At 43.0% G+C, this 20,469-nt stretch overlaps 1 protein-coding gene across 1 annotated transcript in view; it reads left to right on the plus strand.

Moving 5' to 3' along the window:
• The window catches only part of MBOAT2 (membrane bound glycerophospholipid O-acyltransferase 2), a 907,083-nt gene that overhangs the window by 765,251 nt on the left and 121,363 nt on the right, over positions 1-20,469 (plus strand). The window contains exon 7 of the mRNA XM_078647832.1: positions 17,060-17,243. Coding sequence (XP_078503958.1) covers positions 17,060-17,243 — 184 coding nt within the window. The remainder of the gene's footprint in view (positions 1-17,059; positions 17,244-20,469) is intronic.

Raw genomic sequence — 20,469 nt, forward strand, 5'->3', positions numbered from 1 at the left:
GTGCAACTCTGCTCTGACCCTCATGATGGACATAACTGATGTTCATGAGCTTACAACCTTCTACAACAACAAGCTACTCGAAACTCTGGACTCCACAGTGCAGCTACAGGAAACAAATGTCTCCATTAAGATTTCCAAGCCTTGGTTCAATGAAGACCTGAACTTGGAACGTAGACAGCTAAGAGCCGCTGAACATCTTTGGAAATCGGCTCCTAACACTCTCAACCTGGAGCATCTTAGAAAGTTAAGGAATTCGTATAATAGGAAGATTCTTAAGGCAAAGGCAGACTTGTTCCGAACTCAGCTGAACCAAGCAAGCAACCGACCAAAAAAACTCTTTGAAATCATCAAGCAACAATCTTGCAATACAACCAACTACAGTGAGTTAAATGACCTGGCCACTCCAACATGTGACGTGCTTGCCAATTTCTTCCATGAAAAGACGAACTATTGCACTATTGCACCTATGGCACTAGATCCCAAATTGAACGGTTTATCTGAAGTTCATTTAAATTTTTATTAACCCAAGGGAAGTCACAAAAAACAATGCCTCTTGGCACACCTTCTCGCTAATCTCTCAACAAACTATCTACAACACTCTCCAAGCAATCAACCCTTCCAATCATTTCTCGGATCCCTTGCCACCTGCCCTTTTCAAGTTTTAAAAAACCTCTATACTACCATTACGGTCTAAAATTGTAAACGCCTCCCTGATTCAAGGTGTCATCCCGGATTGTCTTAAAATAGGACCGGTCACCACTATACTAAAGCAGGCTGACGCCTCCATCTGATCCTAACAACTACCGTCCTATAACCAATATCCCCACCTAGGCTAAATTATTGGAGAAATGTGTTCAAATACAATTATGTAATCACATTGAGAACTTCAACCTCTCAGACAGCCACTAATCGGGCTTCCGAAGTGGACACAGCACAGAATCTGCACTCACGCACATTATGGATGATATACTAGTCATGCTTGATCCAAATGAATCGTGCCTTTTGATACTTCTTGATCTGTCTTCCGCCTTTGATACGGTCAAGCATGACAAGCTCCTGGCCCTATTGAAAAGAAGGATGGGCCTTTCGGGCACTGTGCTACAGTGGTTCTCCTCCTTCCTGAATAACAGATCTCAAAGATTCAAGATGAGGAATTCACTCTCGCAACCATCCATGGTCACTCTTGGTGTGCCTCTGGGATCTGCCCTCTCACCCATTCTCTTCAATCTGCTAATGGAACCTCTGGCAAATGCTTTGAATTCTGCGAACATTGTATATCACCTATATTCGGATGACACCCAGCTATACCTTAAAATCACCCCGCCAGATGACTTAATTGCTCTTAATACTACGCTTCTGAACACGCAAAGCTGGCTCACTAACAACCATCTAATGCTGAACACCCAAAAAACGGAATTTATTCTCATCTTCCCTCCATACTACACTCCAAAGATAGACCTCTGGTTAAAACACCTACCCTCCTTTGATTTTGTCCCCCTCATCATAGACTCGTCGAAATCCCTAGGTGTCACCATTGACAAACATCTGAGTATGCAGTCGCACATCTGTACTGCCACCAAGGGAGCTAATCACAAAATGAGTATATTAAGGAAACTTAAACCCTTCCTCCCTCAGGCTGACTTAAAGGTAGCTGTACAAGCTCTCGTACTACCAAGACTAGTCTACGGAAGCACTACCCTCTCAGGTCTCCCTAAATACAGGCTAACACCTTTAAGAGCAGCACTGAATGCTGCGGCTAGACTGGTATCAGGAACAAAAAGAAACAGTCACATTTCACCAACCTTGAAAGCACTGAACTGGTTGCCTTATGAAGCAAGAATACACCTTAAAGTGGCGTGCATGACGCACAAAGCAATTCACAACAATACACCCAGCTACTTGGCACTAAAGATGGAAAAATCAGGAGGCTGTAAACAACTACGAAGTGCGAGCACTCTACTTCTGAAACCTCAAACCTTCCGGAAGAAGAGAACAGGCTGTAGAGCTTTCTCAGGGATTGCTCCAAAGATTTGGAATTCTCTACCTCCCCTCGTGCGTGGAATCACCTCCTTTACTGTATTCAACAAGCATTTACAATGCAATAGGTCTCGCAGCATTAAAGTTTGAGTTACTGGCATTGTAAATGACAATGCTTTGCCAGAGTCCAAGGCAAGTAAATAGCCCAAACATTATCGTGGAATAAAAATAAGAAAAGGCCGGTTTAAAAACAATCGCGAATCATTCTACTGGCATGGTCCGTCAGACCTAAGGGCAAATCGCTTTTTGGGGAAGCGCTGCCAGGATTTGTCTTGTGATGCAAATTGAGCCACAATAAACTCAAATGCAACAATGCTGTTGAGCAAAATAAAATTATATCAGCTGCAAAGAACCAATTACAGAACACGTCAATGAAAGCCTGTCAGTCTGACCTCAGCAAGTAAATAGTACACACATTTGATGATTAAAGCAACAAACAAAACTAGCATCCGCTCTCCTGGTTGGTACCTTCACGAGGTCAGCAAGTTCTTAGATATGGTAGAATAGAGAAGAAATATTTTCCCTTCAATTTGTATTTTTTTTTTAGCATGATCCTAGGTTCAAGAGACCATAGAACAGATTCAGAATACGTGGACTACACTTGATGTTGGAATGCTCGGTGATATAGCACCTTGGTATGAGGTTAGAAGAGCCAAATTAAGGGGGTGGGGGAGTGAGTGAGCGAGCGTGCGTGCGTGCGTGCGCGTGTGTGTGTGTGTGTTAGGAGGGGTGGGGCTGGAGATATTTCAAAACCATCATAAAGGCGCTAGGCCACAAGTCAGGGAAGATGGCCAAGAAATCACTGTTTGTGTCTGGCCATGTGACAGAGTCCACAACTCAACATTTAAAGCTAGCTAGGCGAACAACAGTTTGCACGAAGCAAGGGACTGTGTACATTTATTTTGTACTAACCAAGATTATTATCACGATTTGGGAAAGTGCTATCGCAGAACGGAAACTTTTACATATACAACTGAATCGGCTGTTGGATTTTGGAGGTACAGTTTGACGTTCAAGAAAACGGCATAACTTCTTCATGCGGGTTCATAAAGCTCCTTTTATTCAAGTAAATGCAAAGAAAAAAAATCAAAACATACCAGAACATTAACCTTGTTAAACGCCTTTCACTATTTAACTTTGGCAATAGTGTCAAAGCATTTATGTGACCTACTTCGATTCCGTTTCCAGTCCAGAAATCGTGCACCATGTAATAAGCTCAAATGGTGGCCCGAACAATGAAGAAAACACGGACAGGATGTTGCGCAGGAAGGGGTTCCTCAGACCTCTCAAGGAATCGGACAGAGAGGCTGGCAAAGGAACCGGGAAACAGATAAAAACAATGCTTCCGGGTCGCCGCAGGCAGCGCGGCGGCCCGCCCTGCACGGGGAAGGGAGGCAGCTTTCGAGGAGGACAGCACCTGGCCGCGAGCGCGTTCTCGTGCGCGTGACCTTAACAAATCGCCGCGCGCGGCCAGTGCTGTCCTCCTGGAAAGCTGGCGAAAGCTGACACGCTAACTATAGGTCTTTGGCGAGAGCGAGCTTCGCTCGCTTCTAGCCGAGACCTAAAAAGGAAGTAAAAAGTCTATTAATGAACACATTCATGTCCTAAGTTTAATTATGGGTTGTATTTGATTGTATGTCTTTTCATCACAACCCCTGCTGCTCTACAATTGTTTGCAGATTAATGTTTCGGTGGATGTAGATCTGTTTGATAATTTTTACTTTTATATATCCACCTCTAATCGATCTAGGAATATGTTTGGCTGATAGCACAATGTCCTAAAGTCTAGTAACTGTCTAATGCACGTTGTTCTGCAGATTCTAATGCTGGTCCTTTACTTTTTCTATGTATATACTTTTCATTTATATTTCTATTATGACAAACTGACATTTTGTTTGCGTTGACTACCTCTTCCATTGTTATTCTTATACTGTAAAGCGCTCTGATACCCTCATGGGGCACGTTCGTGCTATATAAGACTATAAATAAATAAATAGCCCACTAAACAATTCCCGCAAGGATAGTGGCCCACAATAGGTGTCAGACCCCAGGCTGTTGTGACGGTGTTCTGTCTTATCTACCTCTTCTTTGGGCTGGTATGCACCAATATGTCTTAAATGTTTTTCTCTCTTTTGTAGGCAAATCTGGGTTGCAGTCAATTGAAGGTGCCTATGTTGATAATGCTCCAATTCTTTTTGATCAACTTCTTCACTTGGTTTGATGTGGAACTGTACGTTGTGACGAGATCTTGACTGTTTGTCTTTTGTTTTTCCTGCAGTAAAATTTCCCTGTGCTGATTCTTAGCACGTTTGTAGCATTTATTGATATGTGTTGATTAGTTTCTTGACTCCAGATTGTCAGTTAGTGTTTTGGCCTGTTCTTTGAACTCCTGATTGCTGCTACAATTGCGTTTCAAACATAGATATTGATTATAGGGTAAATTCTCCTTCAGAGGATGTGGGTGGAAACTGTCAAATAAGAGCATATTGTTTTCGCCTGAGGGTTTATGGTAGGTCTTGGTGTGAAGAATATTGTTTTCCACAAATATAGTAATGTGCACGAATGTGAGGCTACTCTTACTTAGAGTGCTTGTGAATCTCAGAAATTCGTCCAGTGTTTTGATCCAAGTCCGAAATTCTTGTGCCTTCTCTTTGGTTTCTTCTTCACAAGACAATGTGTTCTATGAAGGGGTTCTCATTGCACAAGAAATGTTTCTCCTCAAAGATACTAACATACAGAGCAGCCAGACTTGGGGCATATGTTCTGCCCATAGAAGCCCCATGAACTTGTAAGTTTAATGTCTCATCGTATTTGAAGTAATTTTTCATCCGGGCTAGTTTACAGCATTCCATAATAAGAGGCCTTGGTGTTTGGAACACACATTTAATTCTGAATAGTATTTGTTCGATGGTGTACAGTATCCAACAGCCAAAGGATATCTAGAGTGTCCTTTGGATACGTTGGTGTTCTTTGAACCAGGGGTTTCAGGTAATAATCCACAAACTGTGACGGAGGTTCCAATACTGATCCTATGCCCGACACAATGGGACGTCCTTGTGGCGACATTCTTGCTTTATGCTTCTTGGGTAAAGAGACCTTTGCGGACCGATGTGTGAATAGGCCGGAACCAGCACAAGGCGCCAAGATCCGGATGGCACCGTGGTGGTTTCATAGTTGAGAGGCACTTCATCTGTAGTGGGGCGCCGAGATCCGGATGGCACCGAGGTGATGTCTAGCAAGTTGCCGCACTGGTGTGGCCATCCTACAATGCTGCTCCGAATAACGGCGTGGGGTGCCCGAAGGGGGGGGGGGGGGAGGCGGCGTGAACGGGCCTTCCTAGGTGGAGGCTCGTCTGCTGTAGTGGGGCGCCCCTTTACCGTTTCAGTTGCCATTCAGCTGAGTTTCGGCTGCTCTTGATGCTACAGCGACAGGCGGCTGCAACAGGACTCTCAAAATGGCGGCTTGTTCTTTGGATTTGGGCCTGGTCTACTAAAATGGCCCTGGGACACTTTAGAACTCGGACGCTCGATTTTTTTTTTTCCTTTCCTGTACATGCAAAAAAAGGTAAATTCCCGGTACGTTACACGCTTCATCTGCCACGATGTACTCTCCAGAGGAACCGAAAAAAAATATAGTTATGGTAACTATACCATGCATCGTCATATGGAGAGGTGGCACCAATTAATTATAGTGCTGCATAAAAGAGAGATTTGGAGGAGAACCCCCGACCTGCCAGTACATTCATCAAAGAAGTGGCACTGACAGCATCAGAGGCAAGGGAAATGGTCCCAAATATTTAGAACTTTGGAAAGATTAAAATGACATGTTTAGATTGTGGCAAATTAATTTCATGTGGACAGATGAGTGTTACTCTAATAAATACAGCATATGAACATCATCATAGTCGATGGTTGGTAGAGACATTTTGACTATATCCTGGACCTGCCCGTCCTCGCCCAAAATGGCGCCGGAATAAATGGGACTCGTAACTCCTTGTTGTGTACTGGTTGCAGAACCTTGAAATCACGAGATACGTATGCAGTTTTGAAGCATATGGCGGGCGGGGACGAGAATAGATTGAATATTTCGACATCTCTATTGATATTAAGTTGTGATGTGTTATTGATTACTGTACTATTGTAGGTTCGAATTAACGTCACCCATGGTACTTGCCCGCAAATGTATATCTAGATAATTTTATTGTAACTGGCCCTGTCGTATTTTAATTATAAAATGTACGTCCACCGATTCCGCAACTGTTAGACACCTTAGTTCTTGCAACCTAATGGCCCGCCCGTTACGTTCCTCTACAGTGTAAATGTCTACTCATCATATACGATTACAGTTTGCTCCGTGGCTGGCCCACGTGGTTATAGGCTCGTATTTGTATAATGAAATTTTCACAATAAAGGTTTTTAAAAGAAAACATGGTAGTAGTATATACATTGGTAAAGTTTTTAATAATAGTCACTGTTTTAGAATCATTAAAAGGCAAGTGAAATAAAGCAGACCAATCACATGAAGGGTAAAAGGTATAATACGCAGGAACGCAGTAAAGATAAATGGTCAAGGGCTGTTGTGTTTTCTACTCCTGCAACATAAAGTGATCGATAAGAATCTCATATTCAGGCGTATCGGCGACTAAGACAGCAGGTCGACCCTCTTTTGCTCAACGGCTCCGTCATGGGACGAAGAAACGCTCTTTTTCTCGAAAAAAGAATATATTTTACTTGCAGGACAGTTGTAAATTTTCCGGGAAAGTACATTAGCCTGGAACATTATAACATATACTTAAGAAAAAATAATGTTCGGAAGTAATAAAAAGCGTAATTTTTAGGTCATATGACCAAGCCTTTCATCATTAGAATAAGAAAAGTAAAATGAACCAATGAAAAGTTTTATTAACAAGTCACATGACTTGTTATGCTTACGTTACGCGCTGCGCGTCGCGCCCCGGATGACTTCCGGATGCGCTAACGCGGCGCGTCATATGACGCATTACGCGACAACGCAGGTCCAGAATATAGTCAAAATGTCTCCACCAACCAGCGGTCGGAACACAACCCCTTTCAGCAGGCTAAATAGTTCTGTTAAATGACAACAGAAGGGACAGGCAACAAGAACCATCAGTCAAAGAGGGGAGGGCTAGTTCTTCTCTACCGGGTTACATTGGGGCGCTACCGGAACTGATCGAATTGGTAGTCTACAGTGTTTCTGGATGTTTCAGACTGAAGCTGGGGTTAGCATGAGAGCACCACCATTTCGTAGCTCCGTCGTGGCCATTCCGCAACCAATCATGGCAGCCGCTCTTTATCGTTATTTTGGGCGGGGTGGGTGGCGGAGCCGAGCTGTTTTGCAGCCATCATTGTGTGGAGTTCAGTTCATCTCACTAGTTTTGTATTTGTCATGAGGGGTTGTTCCTAATGTTTCTATTTTAGCGAGGTCAAAAAGAGATCCCATTAGTGGCCTACTGATTTTGCTCGATTCCTTTTCTTTTTTTTTACACGATTTTTCGTTATCTGCAAAGACTAAACAGAGTATTGCGACTCTGTGTTTGTTTGTAAATAGAGAATGAACCAAAGAGAACCAATTCTAAAACAGTAAATGCTTGGATAACAATCAATCAAATGGAGAGAGAAGCAGGCACGACGTATTACAACGGGGGCAAAGGCCTGCGTTAACTACCTTTCACTATCTGCAAAGAGAGAGTACTCCTAATAGAAATGAGGGGGGGGGGGCACCATTCAAAGCAGATCAGTGTGCATAAACACGAAAATGTTTTCACTTACCACGTACTTGACATTCGACAGCTTATGATATTTGCTATTAAAAAACCATTGAAATTCACTGAAAAAACCATAGGTTATAGACCATATATAGTTAGGAATTAGTATTTACAAAACCTTGAAAATTCACTGAAAAAACCATAGGTTATAGACCATATATAGTTAGGAATTAGCATTTAAAAAACCTTATTTTACTCACACAAAACCATTGAAATTCCATATATAGTTAGTTGCACTAACTATATATCGCGCACCCGCAATCCACTGCTGATGATGTCACATATTACATCATTCATGACATGGTCAGTGACATCACTGATGACATCACTGATGACATCTCAAATGACATCACTGATGACATCACTGATGACATCTCATTTGACATCAATGACCACATCACTGATGATATCATTCATGTGACAATACAATGCATCTCCTCACATTTTAATATAACCTCTGTTTCACCCAGTGTTAAATACAGAGTATAATTTTTGAAGCCATTGACACACCAATACTAGTTACTACATACGCACTCACTGATTCCTACGTCTACACACACATTCACTCATTCACCCATACAATCATTCATACATACAATCACTCATCTTTACAACACTATCATATGCACTCATACACCTATACAGACACTCACACTCTGCCACTCATCCATGGAGTTACTCACACACCTAGTCAGTCCTGTAAAGAATCAATCACACTTCCATTTTCTTGTCTATACAGTTAAACATAGAGCACCTTACATTTTCAAACATATACTAACACATACTTACTTTCTTATACAATCATTGATACAAGTACACATTGATCTGCAGAGTCACACACCTCCCAGCCAGCCACACACACACTGTCTCCCATACAAATACTTGGACAATCAATCAATAACCCATATAGTTAATCATATAGCTACTGATCAACACATGCAGCAGTTTACAGAACAACAGAAATAATGATGCACAAATTAAGACAGTTTAGTCACTAACCCATGCTCTCAGTGAGACACATTTAATCACTCACTCATACATTCAGTCATGCACCTACTAAATCCTTCGTCCAGACACTTATACATCTACTCATTCTTCAATATGTAAAACATATTTAAACTTTACAGAAACACACAGTCACTCGATGATGTCATCAGTGATGTCATCAGTGATGTCATTTGAGATGTCATCAGTGATGTCACTGACCATGTCATGAATGATGTAATATGTGACATCATCAGCAGTGGATTGCGGGTGCGCGATATATAGTTAGTGCAACTAACTATATATGGAATTTCAATGGTTTTGTGTGAGTAAAATAAGGTTTTTTAAATGCTAATTCCTAACTATATATGGTCTATAACCTATGGTTTTTTCAGTGAATTTTCAAGGTTTTGTAAATGCTAATTCCTAACTATATATGGTCTATAACCTATGGTTTTTTCAGTGAATATATATATATATATATATATATATATATATATATATATATATATATATATATATATATATATAAAGGTCCACAGAACTGCCACTTGCAGGGAGCACTCTCATTAGGCGTTCATAGGGTCAGGGAAGGTCTTTCACACAGCCTGCGCCCGCAGCACCTGACGCGTTTCTGGCTCCGCCTTCATCAGAGGTTCGCTGCAAACAAAGAAGTGCCAACGCGTGACTAGCCAATAAATACCCTTTACTTTTGCTTACAATCAATACAATCAAACTCAGGTGAGTATCAGCAATGTATCCTGGGATTGGTAGTCCAAATCAAACTCATGTGAGCTGGCAGCACTTCCTTGTTCAATAAAGTTTATCTTACATGGGTGTGTCAAAGGTGGCTTCCCCCATTCTGCCACTCGCCTGGTAGTCCCGTAATGCTATCACCAAAGACAGCCACGGAGCCGCATGCTGTGCGGCGGTGCTCCCCCCGACCTGGCTGGCCGGAATACATTGTGGCAGTTCTGTGGACCTTAATATATATATATATAAATATATATATATATATATATATATATATATATATATATATATATATATATATATATATATATATATATATATATATATATATATATATATATATATATATATATATAAAAATATTACAGTTTACATTTACAGGGAACATCCCATTTTTATATATATATATATATATCTTTTCTCCTTTAGCCCGGGTTCAGGTTATGTTAGGCGCTCTTAGACTGTGCAATCGAGCCACGGCAGGGCCCCGCCGTCAAAATACATTCCTGGTTTTCTCCATAGAGAAGTTTGCTCTTGCACTCCGGAATCGTTTTTTTCAACACAGTGATTACTCCCAATTCGGTGGTTTAAGTTTGTTTAATCATCACAGCTCAGCCAGCAGCAACTCTACGCGTTTCAGTCTTAACCAAGACCTTGCTCACGAGACTGACATGGAACCACAATTTTTTCATGACATTTTTAAAAAAACATTAGCAACTACTTGTGACCTCACATCCTGTTATTTTCCCTGTGCATTGTGGTGCTTGTAGTTATTCCTGAAAGGGACGCATTTGGCCTCAATTTCTAACATGCTTTGATTTCATGCTTAAATATAATTTCAGCGGTGACATGCAAAATAACTGTTATATCGCGATCTCCAATTATTCATTGTGGATGCATTATATTTATCCCTCTTTTTGTAATATAACACTCACACTCTATTTGTCACAATTCTGGCTCACCGCCAATAAACACAAACTCACACCCTCCAGTGGGTGTTAGGCGCCAATTCAGATTTGAATAAACTGTAATGGGGAGTTTCATTCTATTCTTACCCTCTGGTGGGTATCTAATCTGGCCGATCCCCATTCATTTTTCAAAAGCTAGGCGCGTTCCCTTATTATTATCCACCCTTATATAATTTCTCATTCAGTGCACACCGTGAATCACAATTAAATTAAAACAAGTGAATTAAAAAGTGATACAGTTATATGAGAAAAAGTCTAGTATTTGCCCTCAGCATCTTCTCTCAATTGTCCTTTGATTTACAGATGGTAATGTAACTCCTCGTCCTGATTCAGCCCATACGGGGTTAAGGTACGAAAGTTAATGATATGCTTTGCTTCCTTCTGCCTGAGGATTAATTCACGGTCCCCCCCTCTGGGGTGCGTTCCAACCGATTCCACAGCGTAAAATTTTAGGTCTTTCCAATTATTCGAGTGTTCTTTCTCCATATGCCTGGCTATTGCGTTGGCTCTGTCTGTGTTGATAGTGGCTCTGACATGCTCCAAGATGCGTTTCTTCAGCTCGCATATTGTGCTGCCCACATACCTGAGCGAGCAAGGACACTCTATGATGTAGATCACAAATTGGCTTTTACAGTTGATCAGTTGTTGAATTTTCCAAATGCGGTTATTTGCCATTCGTATTTCTTTGGTGTTTTGGGCAATAGCACATACCTTGCAATTTGAACACTTGAAAAATCCTTTTGGTTTCAGCCAATCATCTCGTTTCTTTGGTGGTTGAAAATGACTATGCACCAATTTGTCCCTTAAATTTGTAGCTCGTCGATAGGTTATATTAGGATGATCCCCCACTATTTTTGCCGTCGTTTCATCCATATGTAGGATGTGCCAGTTTTTGCGCATGATCCTCATTAGTTGGTGATTGGCCGTGGAATAGGTAGTTATCATGCGGATTTTATTTTCCTCAGTCTCAGGACTTTTTTGTTTCAGCAAATCGTGTCTCTGTAATGTTTCTGTTCTTTTCATTGATTTTTCAATATTACCCATCTTATATTTTCGTTTTCTAAAACGCTGTACTGCATTTTGTTGATGTTTATCACATTCTTCTTTTTTGGAACAAATTCAAATGACATGGGCGTGGAGGCATGAAAATGACCGGTTTGTAAACAAAACCATTGCATGGCTGAGGTACATAGACGATTTATTTTTGATTTGGGATGGCACCAAAGATGAGTTCTCTGAATATTTTGAAATATTGAACAATTCAAACTATAATTTGAAATTCACCTTTGAGATTAGTGAGGAACGGGTCGTCTTCCTGGACACGGAAATATATATCCAGAATAACGAAGTACAAACCACCCTACACCGCAAGTGTACCGCAACCAATGCTGTGCTACATGCTGAAAGCTTTCATCAAAACAGTTTGATCAATAACATTCCTTTTGGCGAGTTCCTGAGGATCAAAAGAATTTAGTTAACCGACCTATGCCAGAAGAACATTAATCCATGCTGCCCCATGCTATGGTGGAAAAGTATTGTCTTTACCCAAGTTTTCAAGGTGTGCTAGAATGGCATTCCATTTGTTGGCTATTAAATGCCTCTTGAGGCCTCTGGCCTCCTCTCTACACAATGCCTGGCTCTGATGTGGATATATCAATCAATCAATCAGTGACACTTGTAAAGCGCGCTACATACCCGTAGGGTCTCAAGGCGCTTGGGGGGGGGGGGGTGCCGCTACTGCTCGAACAGCCAGGTCTTCAGCTTCTTCCTGAAGGAGAGGTGGTCTTGGGTCAGGCGCAGGTCGGACGGGAGGGAGTTCCAGGTCTTGGCGGCCAGGTAGGAGAAGGACCTTCCTCCTGTAGTCGCTCTTCGGATGCGGGGGACGGCGGCGAGGGCGTGGTTGGCTGATCGGAGGTGGCGTTTGGGAGCGTAGAAGTTGACTCGGCTGTTGAGGTAGCTCGGGCCTTGGTCGTGTAGGGCTTTGTGTGCGTGGGTGAGGAGGCGGAAGGTGATTCTCTTGTTGATGGGGAGCCAGTGAAGGTCTCTCAGGTGTCCGGAGATGTGGCTGTATCGTGGGATGTCGAGGATGAGTCTGGCTGAGGCGTTTTGGATCCGCTGGAGTCTCTTCTGGAGCTTGGCGGTGGTCCCGGCGTAGAGGGCGTTGCCGTAGTCCAGTCGGCTGGTGACGAGGGCCTGGGTGACGGTCTTCCTGGTCTCTGTGGGGATCCACCAGAAGATCTTCCGTAGCATGCGTAGGATGTTGAAGCACGCCGAGGAGACGCTGTTGACTTGCCTGGTCATGGAGAGGGAGGAGTCCAGGATGAAGCCCAGGTTTCGTGCATGGTCTGTCGGTTTGGGTGCGGTGCCCAGGGCGGGAGGCCACCAGGAGTCGTCCCAGGCGGAGGGTGAGGAGCCCAGGATGAGGACCTCCGTCTTGTCCGAGTTCAGTTTCAGGCGGCTGGTCGTCATCCACTCGGCTACCTCTTTCATCCCTTCGTGCAGATTGGCTCTGGCGGCGGCGGGGTCGTTGGTCAGGGAGAGGATCAGCTGGGTGTCGTCGGCGTAGGAGATGATGCTGAGGTGGTGTTTGCGTACGATGGCCGCGAGGGGGCTCATGTAGACGTTGAAGAGGGTGGGGCTCAGGGATGATCCTTGGGGGACGCCGCAGATGACTTTGGAGGCCTCTGACTTGTACGGTGGTAGGCGGACTCGCTGTGTTCTTCCGTCGAGGAAGGAGATGATCCATTCCAGCGCCTTGTCCTGGATTCCGATGTTGCTGAGGCGCTGTATTAGGGTGCGGTGGCAGACCGTGTCGAATGCCGCGGAGAGGTCTAGGAGGATGAGGGCCGCTGTTTCTCCATTGTCCATCAGGGCTCGGATGTCATCGGTGGCGGCGATGAGGGCGGTCTCGGTGCTGTGTTTGGCTCGGAAGCCGGACTGTGAGGGGTCGAGGGATCCGTTCGTCTCGAGGAAGGCGGCCATCTGCTTGTTGACGGTCTTCTCGATGACTTTGGCTGGAAACGGGAGAAGCGAGATGGGGCGGTAATTCTTGAGGTCGGTGGGGTCCGCTGTTGGTTTCTTGAGTAGAGCGCTGAGTTCGGCGTGTTTCCAGCTTTCAGGGAAGATGGCGGTGTCGAAGGATGTGTTGATGATGTCTCGCAGGTGGGGTGCGATGACAGCGTCGGCCTTGTTGAAGACGTGGTGAGGGCAGGGGTCGGTTGGTGATCCGGAGTGGATGGAGTTCATCGTGCGGATGGTGTCTTCGGTGCTGATCGGGGTCCAGGCGTGGAGGGTGGTGGTGGGGGGGGGTGGCTGGTCGGTCGTGGTGTGCGTTGGTTGGTTGTTGAAACTGCTGTGTATGTCCGTGATCTTGTTGTGGAAGTATGAGGCGAGGGAGTTGCAGAGGTCTTGTGATGGGGTGATGTCGTTGTTTCCTGCGCTGGGGTTGGAGAGCTCTTTCACGATGTTGAAGAGTTCCTTGCTGTTGTGTGCGTTGTTGTCCAACCGGTCCTTGAATGCTGTTCTCTTGGCGGCGCGGATTAGCTGGTGGTGTTTCCGGGTGGCAAGTTTGTAGGAGGTCCTGTTGTCCGGTGTCGGTTCCCTTTTCCAGACTTTCTCGAGGGCTCGGCAGGTCTTCTTGGAGCTCTTGAGTTCGTCGGTGAACCATGGGGCCTTCTTGCTGCCGGGTCTGCTAGGCGGGGTCCTCAGCGGGGCGAGTTCGTCCGCGCAGTTGCTGATCCACTTCGTGATGTTATCGGCGGCCTGGCTAGGGTTCGCCGAGCTGGCAGGAGGGTGTTGGCTCAAGGAGGTGGCGAGCTGGTCTGCTGTGATCTTGTTCCAGCTTCTGCGGGCGGTGTGTTGCTGGTGTTGGTGGGTCGTCGTTCTCTTGAAGGTGAAGTGGACGCAGCTGCATCCTTCTACCCCCTCTGCCTTGCACCATTCTCCGCTCTGCCTTGCACCATTCTCCGCTCTGCCTTGCACCCTTCTCCGCTCTGCCTTGCACCCTTCTCCGCTCTGCCTTGCACCCTTCTCCGCTCTGCCTTGCACCCTTCTCCGCTCTGCCTTGCACCCTTCTCGCCTCCGCCTTGCACCCTTCTCCCCTCTGCCTTGCACCCTTCTCCCCTCTGCCTTACACCCTTCTACCCCCTCTGCCTTGCACCCTTCTACCCCCTCTGCCTTGCACCCTTCTACCCCCTCTGCCTTGCACCCTTCTACCCCCTCTGCCTTGCACCCTTCTACCCCCTCTGCCTTGCACCCTTCTACCCTCTGCCTTGCAACTCTCCAGTTCATTAACATATTCTTAGGTAATATGATGGCCAGATCTGTGACTCCACTGATACACTATAGCCATTAATTTTTCCATTCATGCTCCTTGACTACATTTCCCGCATTGGTTCCTGGTATGCATCCAATCATGACAGCCAGCCAACTGGACAAAACTTCCTAGCCAGAAACTCATAGCAAAAGTGTAGTCCTGTGGTTCAGAAATACACTTCACAATCCTAGCAGTAGCAAACACCGCATTTTGCTTTGTGAAGAGGTGTACCAACGGCTTATATCTTTTATTGTACACCCCACACTTACAGAAGCAAAACGTTGCTTAAAACATGGCCAATTCCTCCTGCTCAATGACAGAGTATTTCGGCTCTACCTGTAATCAGTGCCTTTAAGCACATGATATTATTTCGTGCCCATTGTGCATTTCAATCAAAATTGCATGAGATTTTCATGAGCAAATAACACTTGGGTAACTGTGGGGAAAATATAAATCCAGATTGAATGGTGATTGATAGCTCACCTCACATCACCTAAGAATACAACCTGATCTGTGGGTGAGTGCAAGAGAGACATTTCCAACTTTCAGTTTAGATCAAGGATCAATGCGGTCTCTGCTGGTGGTAGACTGTGGATCCAAAAGGGATATACTTTTGCCCCCTATCATGAAATGTCCTCATGATGAACGTATATAACTGAGTTGTTATCAGTGTAAACTGTGTTGGTTAGAGATGAGAACGCTGTATTGACGTAGTACAAAGTTAGGATTGGTAGGGCCGTAAAACATGACAGAGATAATTAATGTGTTCATGAACAATTGTAGATAGTGAAAGGATTCTGATGCGAAGGGAGCAAAACTCAAACAAGAAATTAAAACAGAAAGAAAATAAGTATCAACAGGGATTGTTTTTTCACTTTCTCATCATACTGCATGAGGGGGTGTTCAACGTGATTTACTTGTGTCTACCTTTCATGCGCATGCCTATGCTATTACACTACCTCCTAGTGCTCGTATCATTATTTTGTTATATGTATAACATGTCTGCGTGCATATAAGTACACATTCAGGAAGTATACATAACACTGGGGGCTGGATAAAGAAAAGTGCCTCAGAAGCCCGGCAAACATGTATGCCTGCTTTTCCACCACCGGGTCACTATGACGCTACTGTAAAGGCTGCAAATGTTCTGCGGCCCATTCTTTATAACCATTCATTTGTGCAAAGCTGGTGCTGGTGCAGCTTACAGTAGGTGCTCTTTCATTTGCATGAGATGTGTCCCCATGCAACTGAGGATCCCTTTCCCCTTGTGCCAGCACTAAAATACAGCCGCACAAGCAAAACTGCCCAGGAGGGAATGCTATTACGGAAGGCAGTCAAGACCTTGTTATTTAACCAGTAATTTTCCTTTTACCGTACGCTACGCTAACCTTCATTTTAGCGCCGGGAAACCCTTTTTGGGTAGCTGTCGCGCTTTACAAGCTGAAAAAATAAATAAATAAATGGTGCAACATCCAGGAGGTGTCATATAGTTATTTTGGGACCCTCCAAAGGCAGGCTCAAGGAAACAGCTAATGTGACATGGGTCCATTACCACGGTCTGTGCAGGAAATTGTTAATTTGGCCCCAAGAGGGGTGGTCCTGTAGGTCCCGATTATGGTCCGTCAAGCAAAGTCATACCCGTACCCCACAGATCAGGATCAGGAGGGCTACCTGCAGAGAAACGCTGAGCATTCGGCTCGGGGGGCACACCCAAGCTCCTGTAGTAAGCACATGTGCCATTGTGCTTCTTTTCTTTGGGGTGTATGACCAAGGTTTGCAACCCCAGTGTAATCAAGTCCAGGTAGTTTACTTCATACTTTCTTTGACTTGAAAATTACGAAGTACTGCAAAAAATGTTTGTAGACTCATTATTCTCATCACCTTATATGTATTATTCTGCTCTCTTCAAAGCTCAATGCTACTTCACTGTGCCTTAGATTGCAAGAAATATTTTTTTAATGTTTTGTTGTACAATTCTTTGTGTTCACTATGTATTTGTTAATACTATATAAAGGTGTATTAAATTGTGTAAATTACCTGTAAGCCATGCTATTGTGACATCCTGTGCTGAGGGGTGTACAACAGTTTTTATCCATGTATGTGCATCTTTGGTAAATATAAAAACGTTTAGATCAGAACTAAAAAGAAGAGTGATTATTCCTTTCAGCCAATCTTTTGAAGCATATATCTCACAGATTGCTTATCTTTGAATTGCAGACGCATGCCAAGTCTACTGGAGTATTTAAGTTACAACTGTAATTTCATGGGTATCCTGGCAGGCCCATTATGCTCTTATAAAGACTATATTACTTTCATTGAAGGCAGATCATACCAACTGAAAGAGTCGGAAGCAAATGGAAAAGAAGATATAAAATATGAACAAATCGAGCCATCGCCAAATGTAAGACCAATCTTTTTGATGTGCTGCTCTTTCCTGTAGTCATTGCATGAAATGCTTGGATTGCAATCTTCATTTGCAGGCTTAATGCAATTTCTCAGATGCGGTTTGGACCTTATCTTTTTTGCTGTGACATTTGCTTAACAGTGTGGCTTTTGACATTTGTTTCTCTTCATTGCTGGTCGAGCAAGTGATTGGGAGGTCAGAACACATCTGGTTCAAGTTGACGAGATTGCTACGTCCTTGCTCCAGTTGAACTTTTAACCATGATCCTAAACTCAGGAGTACAAGAGATCTAAATAAGTTTGACCTTGCTTTTCTTGTTTTTATATTTTTGCAGTGGCTTTTGTTTCTTTCTGTTTGTTTGTATTTTTACATTGATTAGCCATGTCTTCTGTTCGCATCCTTTTTTCGTCTTTCTGCAAGCTCTTTCTTGTTTTCGGGGTCTCACTTAAGAGAATTATAAGGCTTACTTAGGTCATGCTCAACAGATACTCACCTTGAGTACTTGTATTGTACAAAAAAAAAGAAGAAATCTTAAAATGTTCGTTACAAGTTTTCATTAGAAAATGAATGCAGGCAGTGAAAGTGTAAAGCTTTATTGGAGGAAATCCTGTATAGATTTTAATAGAAATTTTAGGTTCATGATAGCTTTGTATGAAGTAAAGAACAGTCTTTACTCCATGAAAACATGGAAGAGACATCGCATTGAAAGAAGTATGTGCTTGCTATTACACTGACTCCTTTAAAATATACATTTAGGAAAACTTTTCATGTTTCCTTGTTTGGTATTGAGGGTTTATTTAAGTATAGCTTTGAATATTGTAGATTGGTTAGTACCTTTATCACTGAATTAAAAATTCAACTTGATACCTGTATGTTATGTGCTATCCAATTAGGCATTAAATGCTTTTAATTTGACATTTTGTGATTCTAAGTTATTCATTATACTGTATGACCATAAGGAATGTAAAGTTTTTTTTAACCAATTATGGGACATATCAGCACCAATTTAATACACTGATTTAATACACTGACAACTAAAAGGTGTCTAAAGAGATCTTATGACAGTGGCAATGCATGCATATGTTGTTTCTACTGTAGCTAAAATTACATTGTTGAACATACAGGGCTCCTCATGGTTTCACGCACAATTCAGACATGTATTTAACTTTGCTAAAGGTTGCATCAGAAATTTTGAATCTATGACAGTATTAGATATTGAACAGCTGCAGGACGTGGAGTAGCAAGCTACATAAAGGCTTTTACTGCTTTGTCAATTTTCTTATCACATTTCACCCTCTCGTAGAGTAAGGAATGTGATAAGGAAGACTTGACTCAAAATAATGAAGAAAAATAGTAAATAACTGGCCCAGTATTGGTGCCTGTTGTTGCTTGATGATTTGCAGTAATCTAACATTGGTCCAAGTCATTGAGCAATATGGGGAGCAATATAGGGTTTTATAATGGTAGTGAATCCCTTCATAAAACAGGGCTATTTTGCCATTTGGAAGAGTACAGTCACATCTGACCCTTTTCTCACAGATAAATCACCTCTACATTTGTATATGATTATTTACATGTTTATATATTCAAATGCCAATAGTAAATGCTTGCACATCATTTAATTGCGCAATTCTAAATTATGTAGGTGCAGTTCTTGCTTAGGCCACGGTAAAAAGGAAATCTAATCTAAAATTAGAGGCAACATCATTTTGAATTAATGTAGCTGATACAAACTTGTAGCCGCAGATTCTCTACCTTAGAATTATCCACAGGCGTCAGACTGTATCTGGAAATACTCCTACGTACCACTAGGTAGTGGTGTTCGGCTCTGCATGGCATCGTTTGCACTGGAAGTGACTTTTGCGGTGCCCATATAGGTGCCACCTCAGCGTGCTGCCATCAGTTTTTTTCACAACTTTACACGCCAGGTGCACGGAGCCTTGAAGAACACTCACCACTGGTGTGGGAAAACAGAGCCCTGAAAAGATAACAGCCCTGTTTCTAGACATACGTTCACAAAGCAGGAAGGATGGGTGGGTTGTTAAAGAATCTGCAGCTAGATAGTCTCTACCAGATAAGGCTTTACTGAAGGTAAGTAACTTGTTCCTCTAATAGAGACTTCGAGTTCTTACCTTAGAATAGATACCCAAGCAATATCATCCCTGGAGGTGGGTCAGTGAACCAATTTCATATGAGGAAGTCCTGCAGGACCGAATTGGCAAATGTGCGCAAGGTACTGCTCACGAAAAACATCTCCGGATCCAGTCTGATGCCTGGGGATATATATATATATAGAGTCTCTACCAGATAATGCGTTACTGGCGGTAAGTAACATGTTCTTTAACAACATATTTTGTGATAAGGAATATGGTACGCCCACAGAGATTATAGTTAAAAATAATAATTCTTTGGATGGTGAATGTTAAGTATATCATGTTAATTGAAAATGAAATGTGTACAAGTTGGTAATAGTTTACAGCTAACTGTATATTTGCTAATATAGCTTTCATAACTAGCACATTACTTTTCAACATTGTACTACTATTTCATCGCTCAACCAACACCTTCCCCGCCCTTAGTATCCTTGAAGGGATCAACAATCAGTTGTTGCAGTCAGTGTCAAAATACTCTTGAAGGATTGGTGTAGAGTACACTCAAGGAGGAACCAACACATTGTTAGGATCTATTCGAGAGACGCCAGCACACCTCCCCGATGGACCTCATGTCATAAAACTTGTCAATAATGAAACAGATGCAGGTTTCTCTGCCAAGTAGAGTAGTAAGATAGGGATACCCTGAGACTGGAAATCAAGCAATGGGACCACAATCTTTTCAATTCCTTGCACTTTTCCATAAGGGTGTTGCTCAGTCTTTCCATCCCCAAAATGTTTCAGAAGCAAATGTCCCAAAAAGCAATAAGTGAAGGGACATTCTTTTTCCAATAAGATGCAAAGTAAGTTCGAGCTGCCCTCGAGGCAGCTCCACATCATCACTCGATTGGGTTTAGTTTGATATTGCAGTGACTGAGAGAAGGCCCAGAATGACAGATCAAGTATCAGCAGATATAGGGTCACCTAGAAAGGTCTTAATAACAGCTAGTATTTCAATCTAACTTGATTTAATCAATGGACAGTCCTACAATATGTATCTAAAATTTCCCAGCCGACCGCACCCAATCCAACACATAGCCCCTGCTTGTAGGAAGCATTGTTTAGTGTGAACG

The sequence above is a fragment of the Lissotriton helveticus genome, chromosome 6, assembly GCF_964261635.1.
Source record: "Lissotriton helveticus chromosome 6, aLisHel1.1, whole genome shotgun sequence".
NCBI lineage: Eukaryota > Metazoa > Chordata > Amphibia > Caudata > Salamandridae > Lissotriton > Lissotriton helveticus.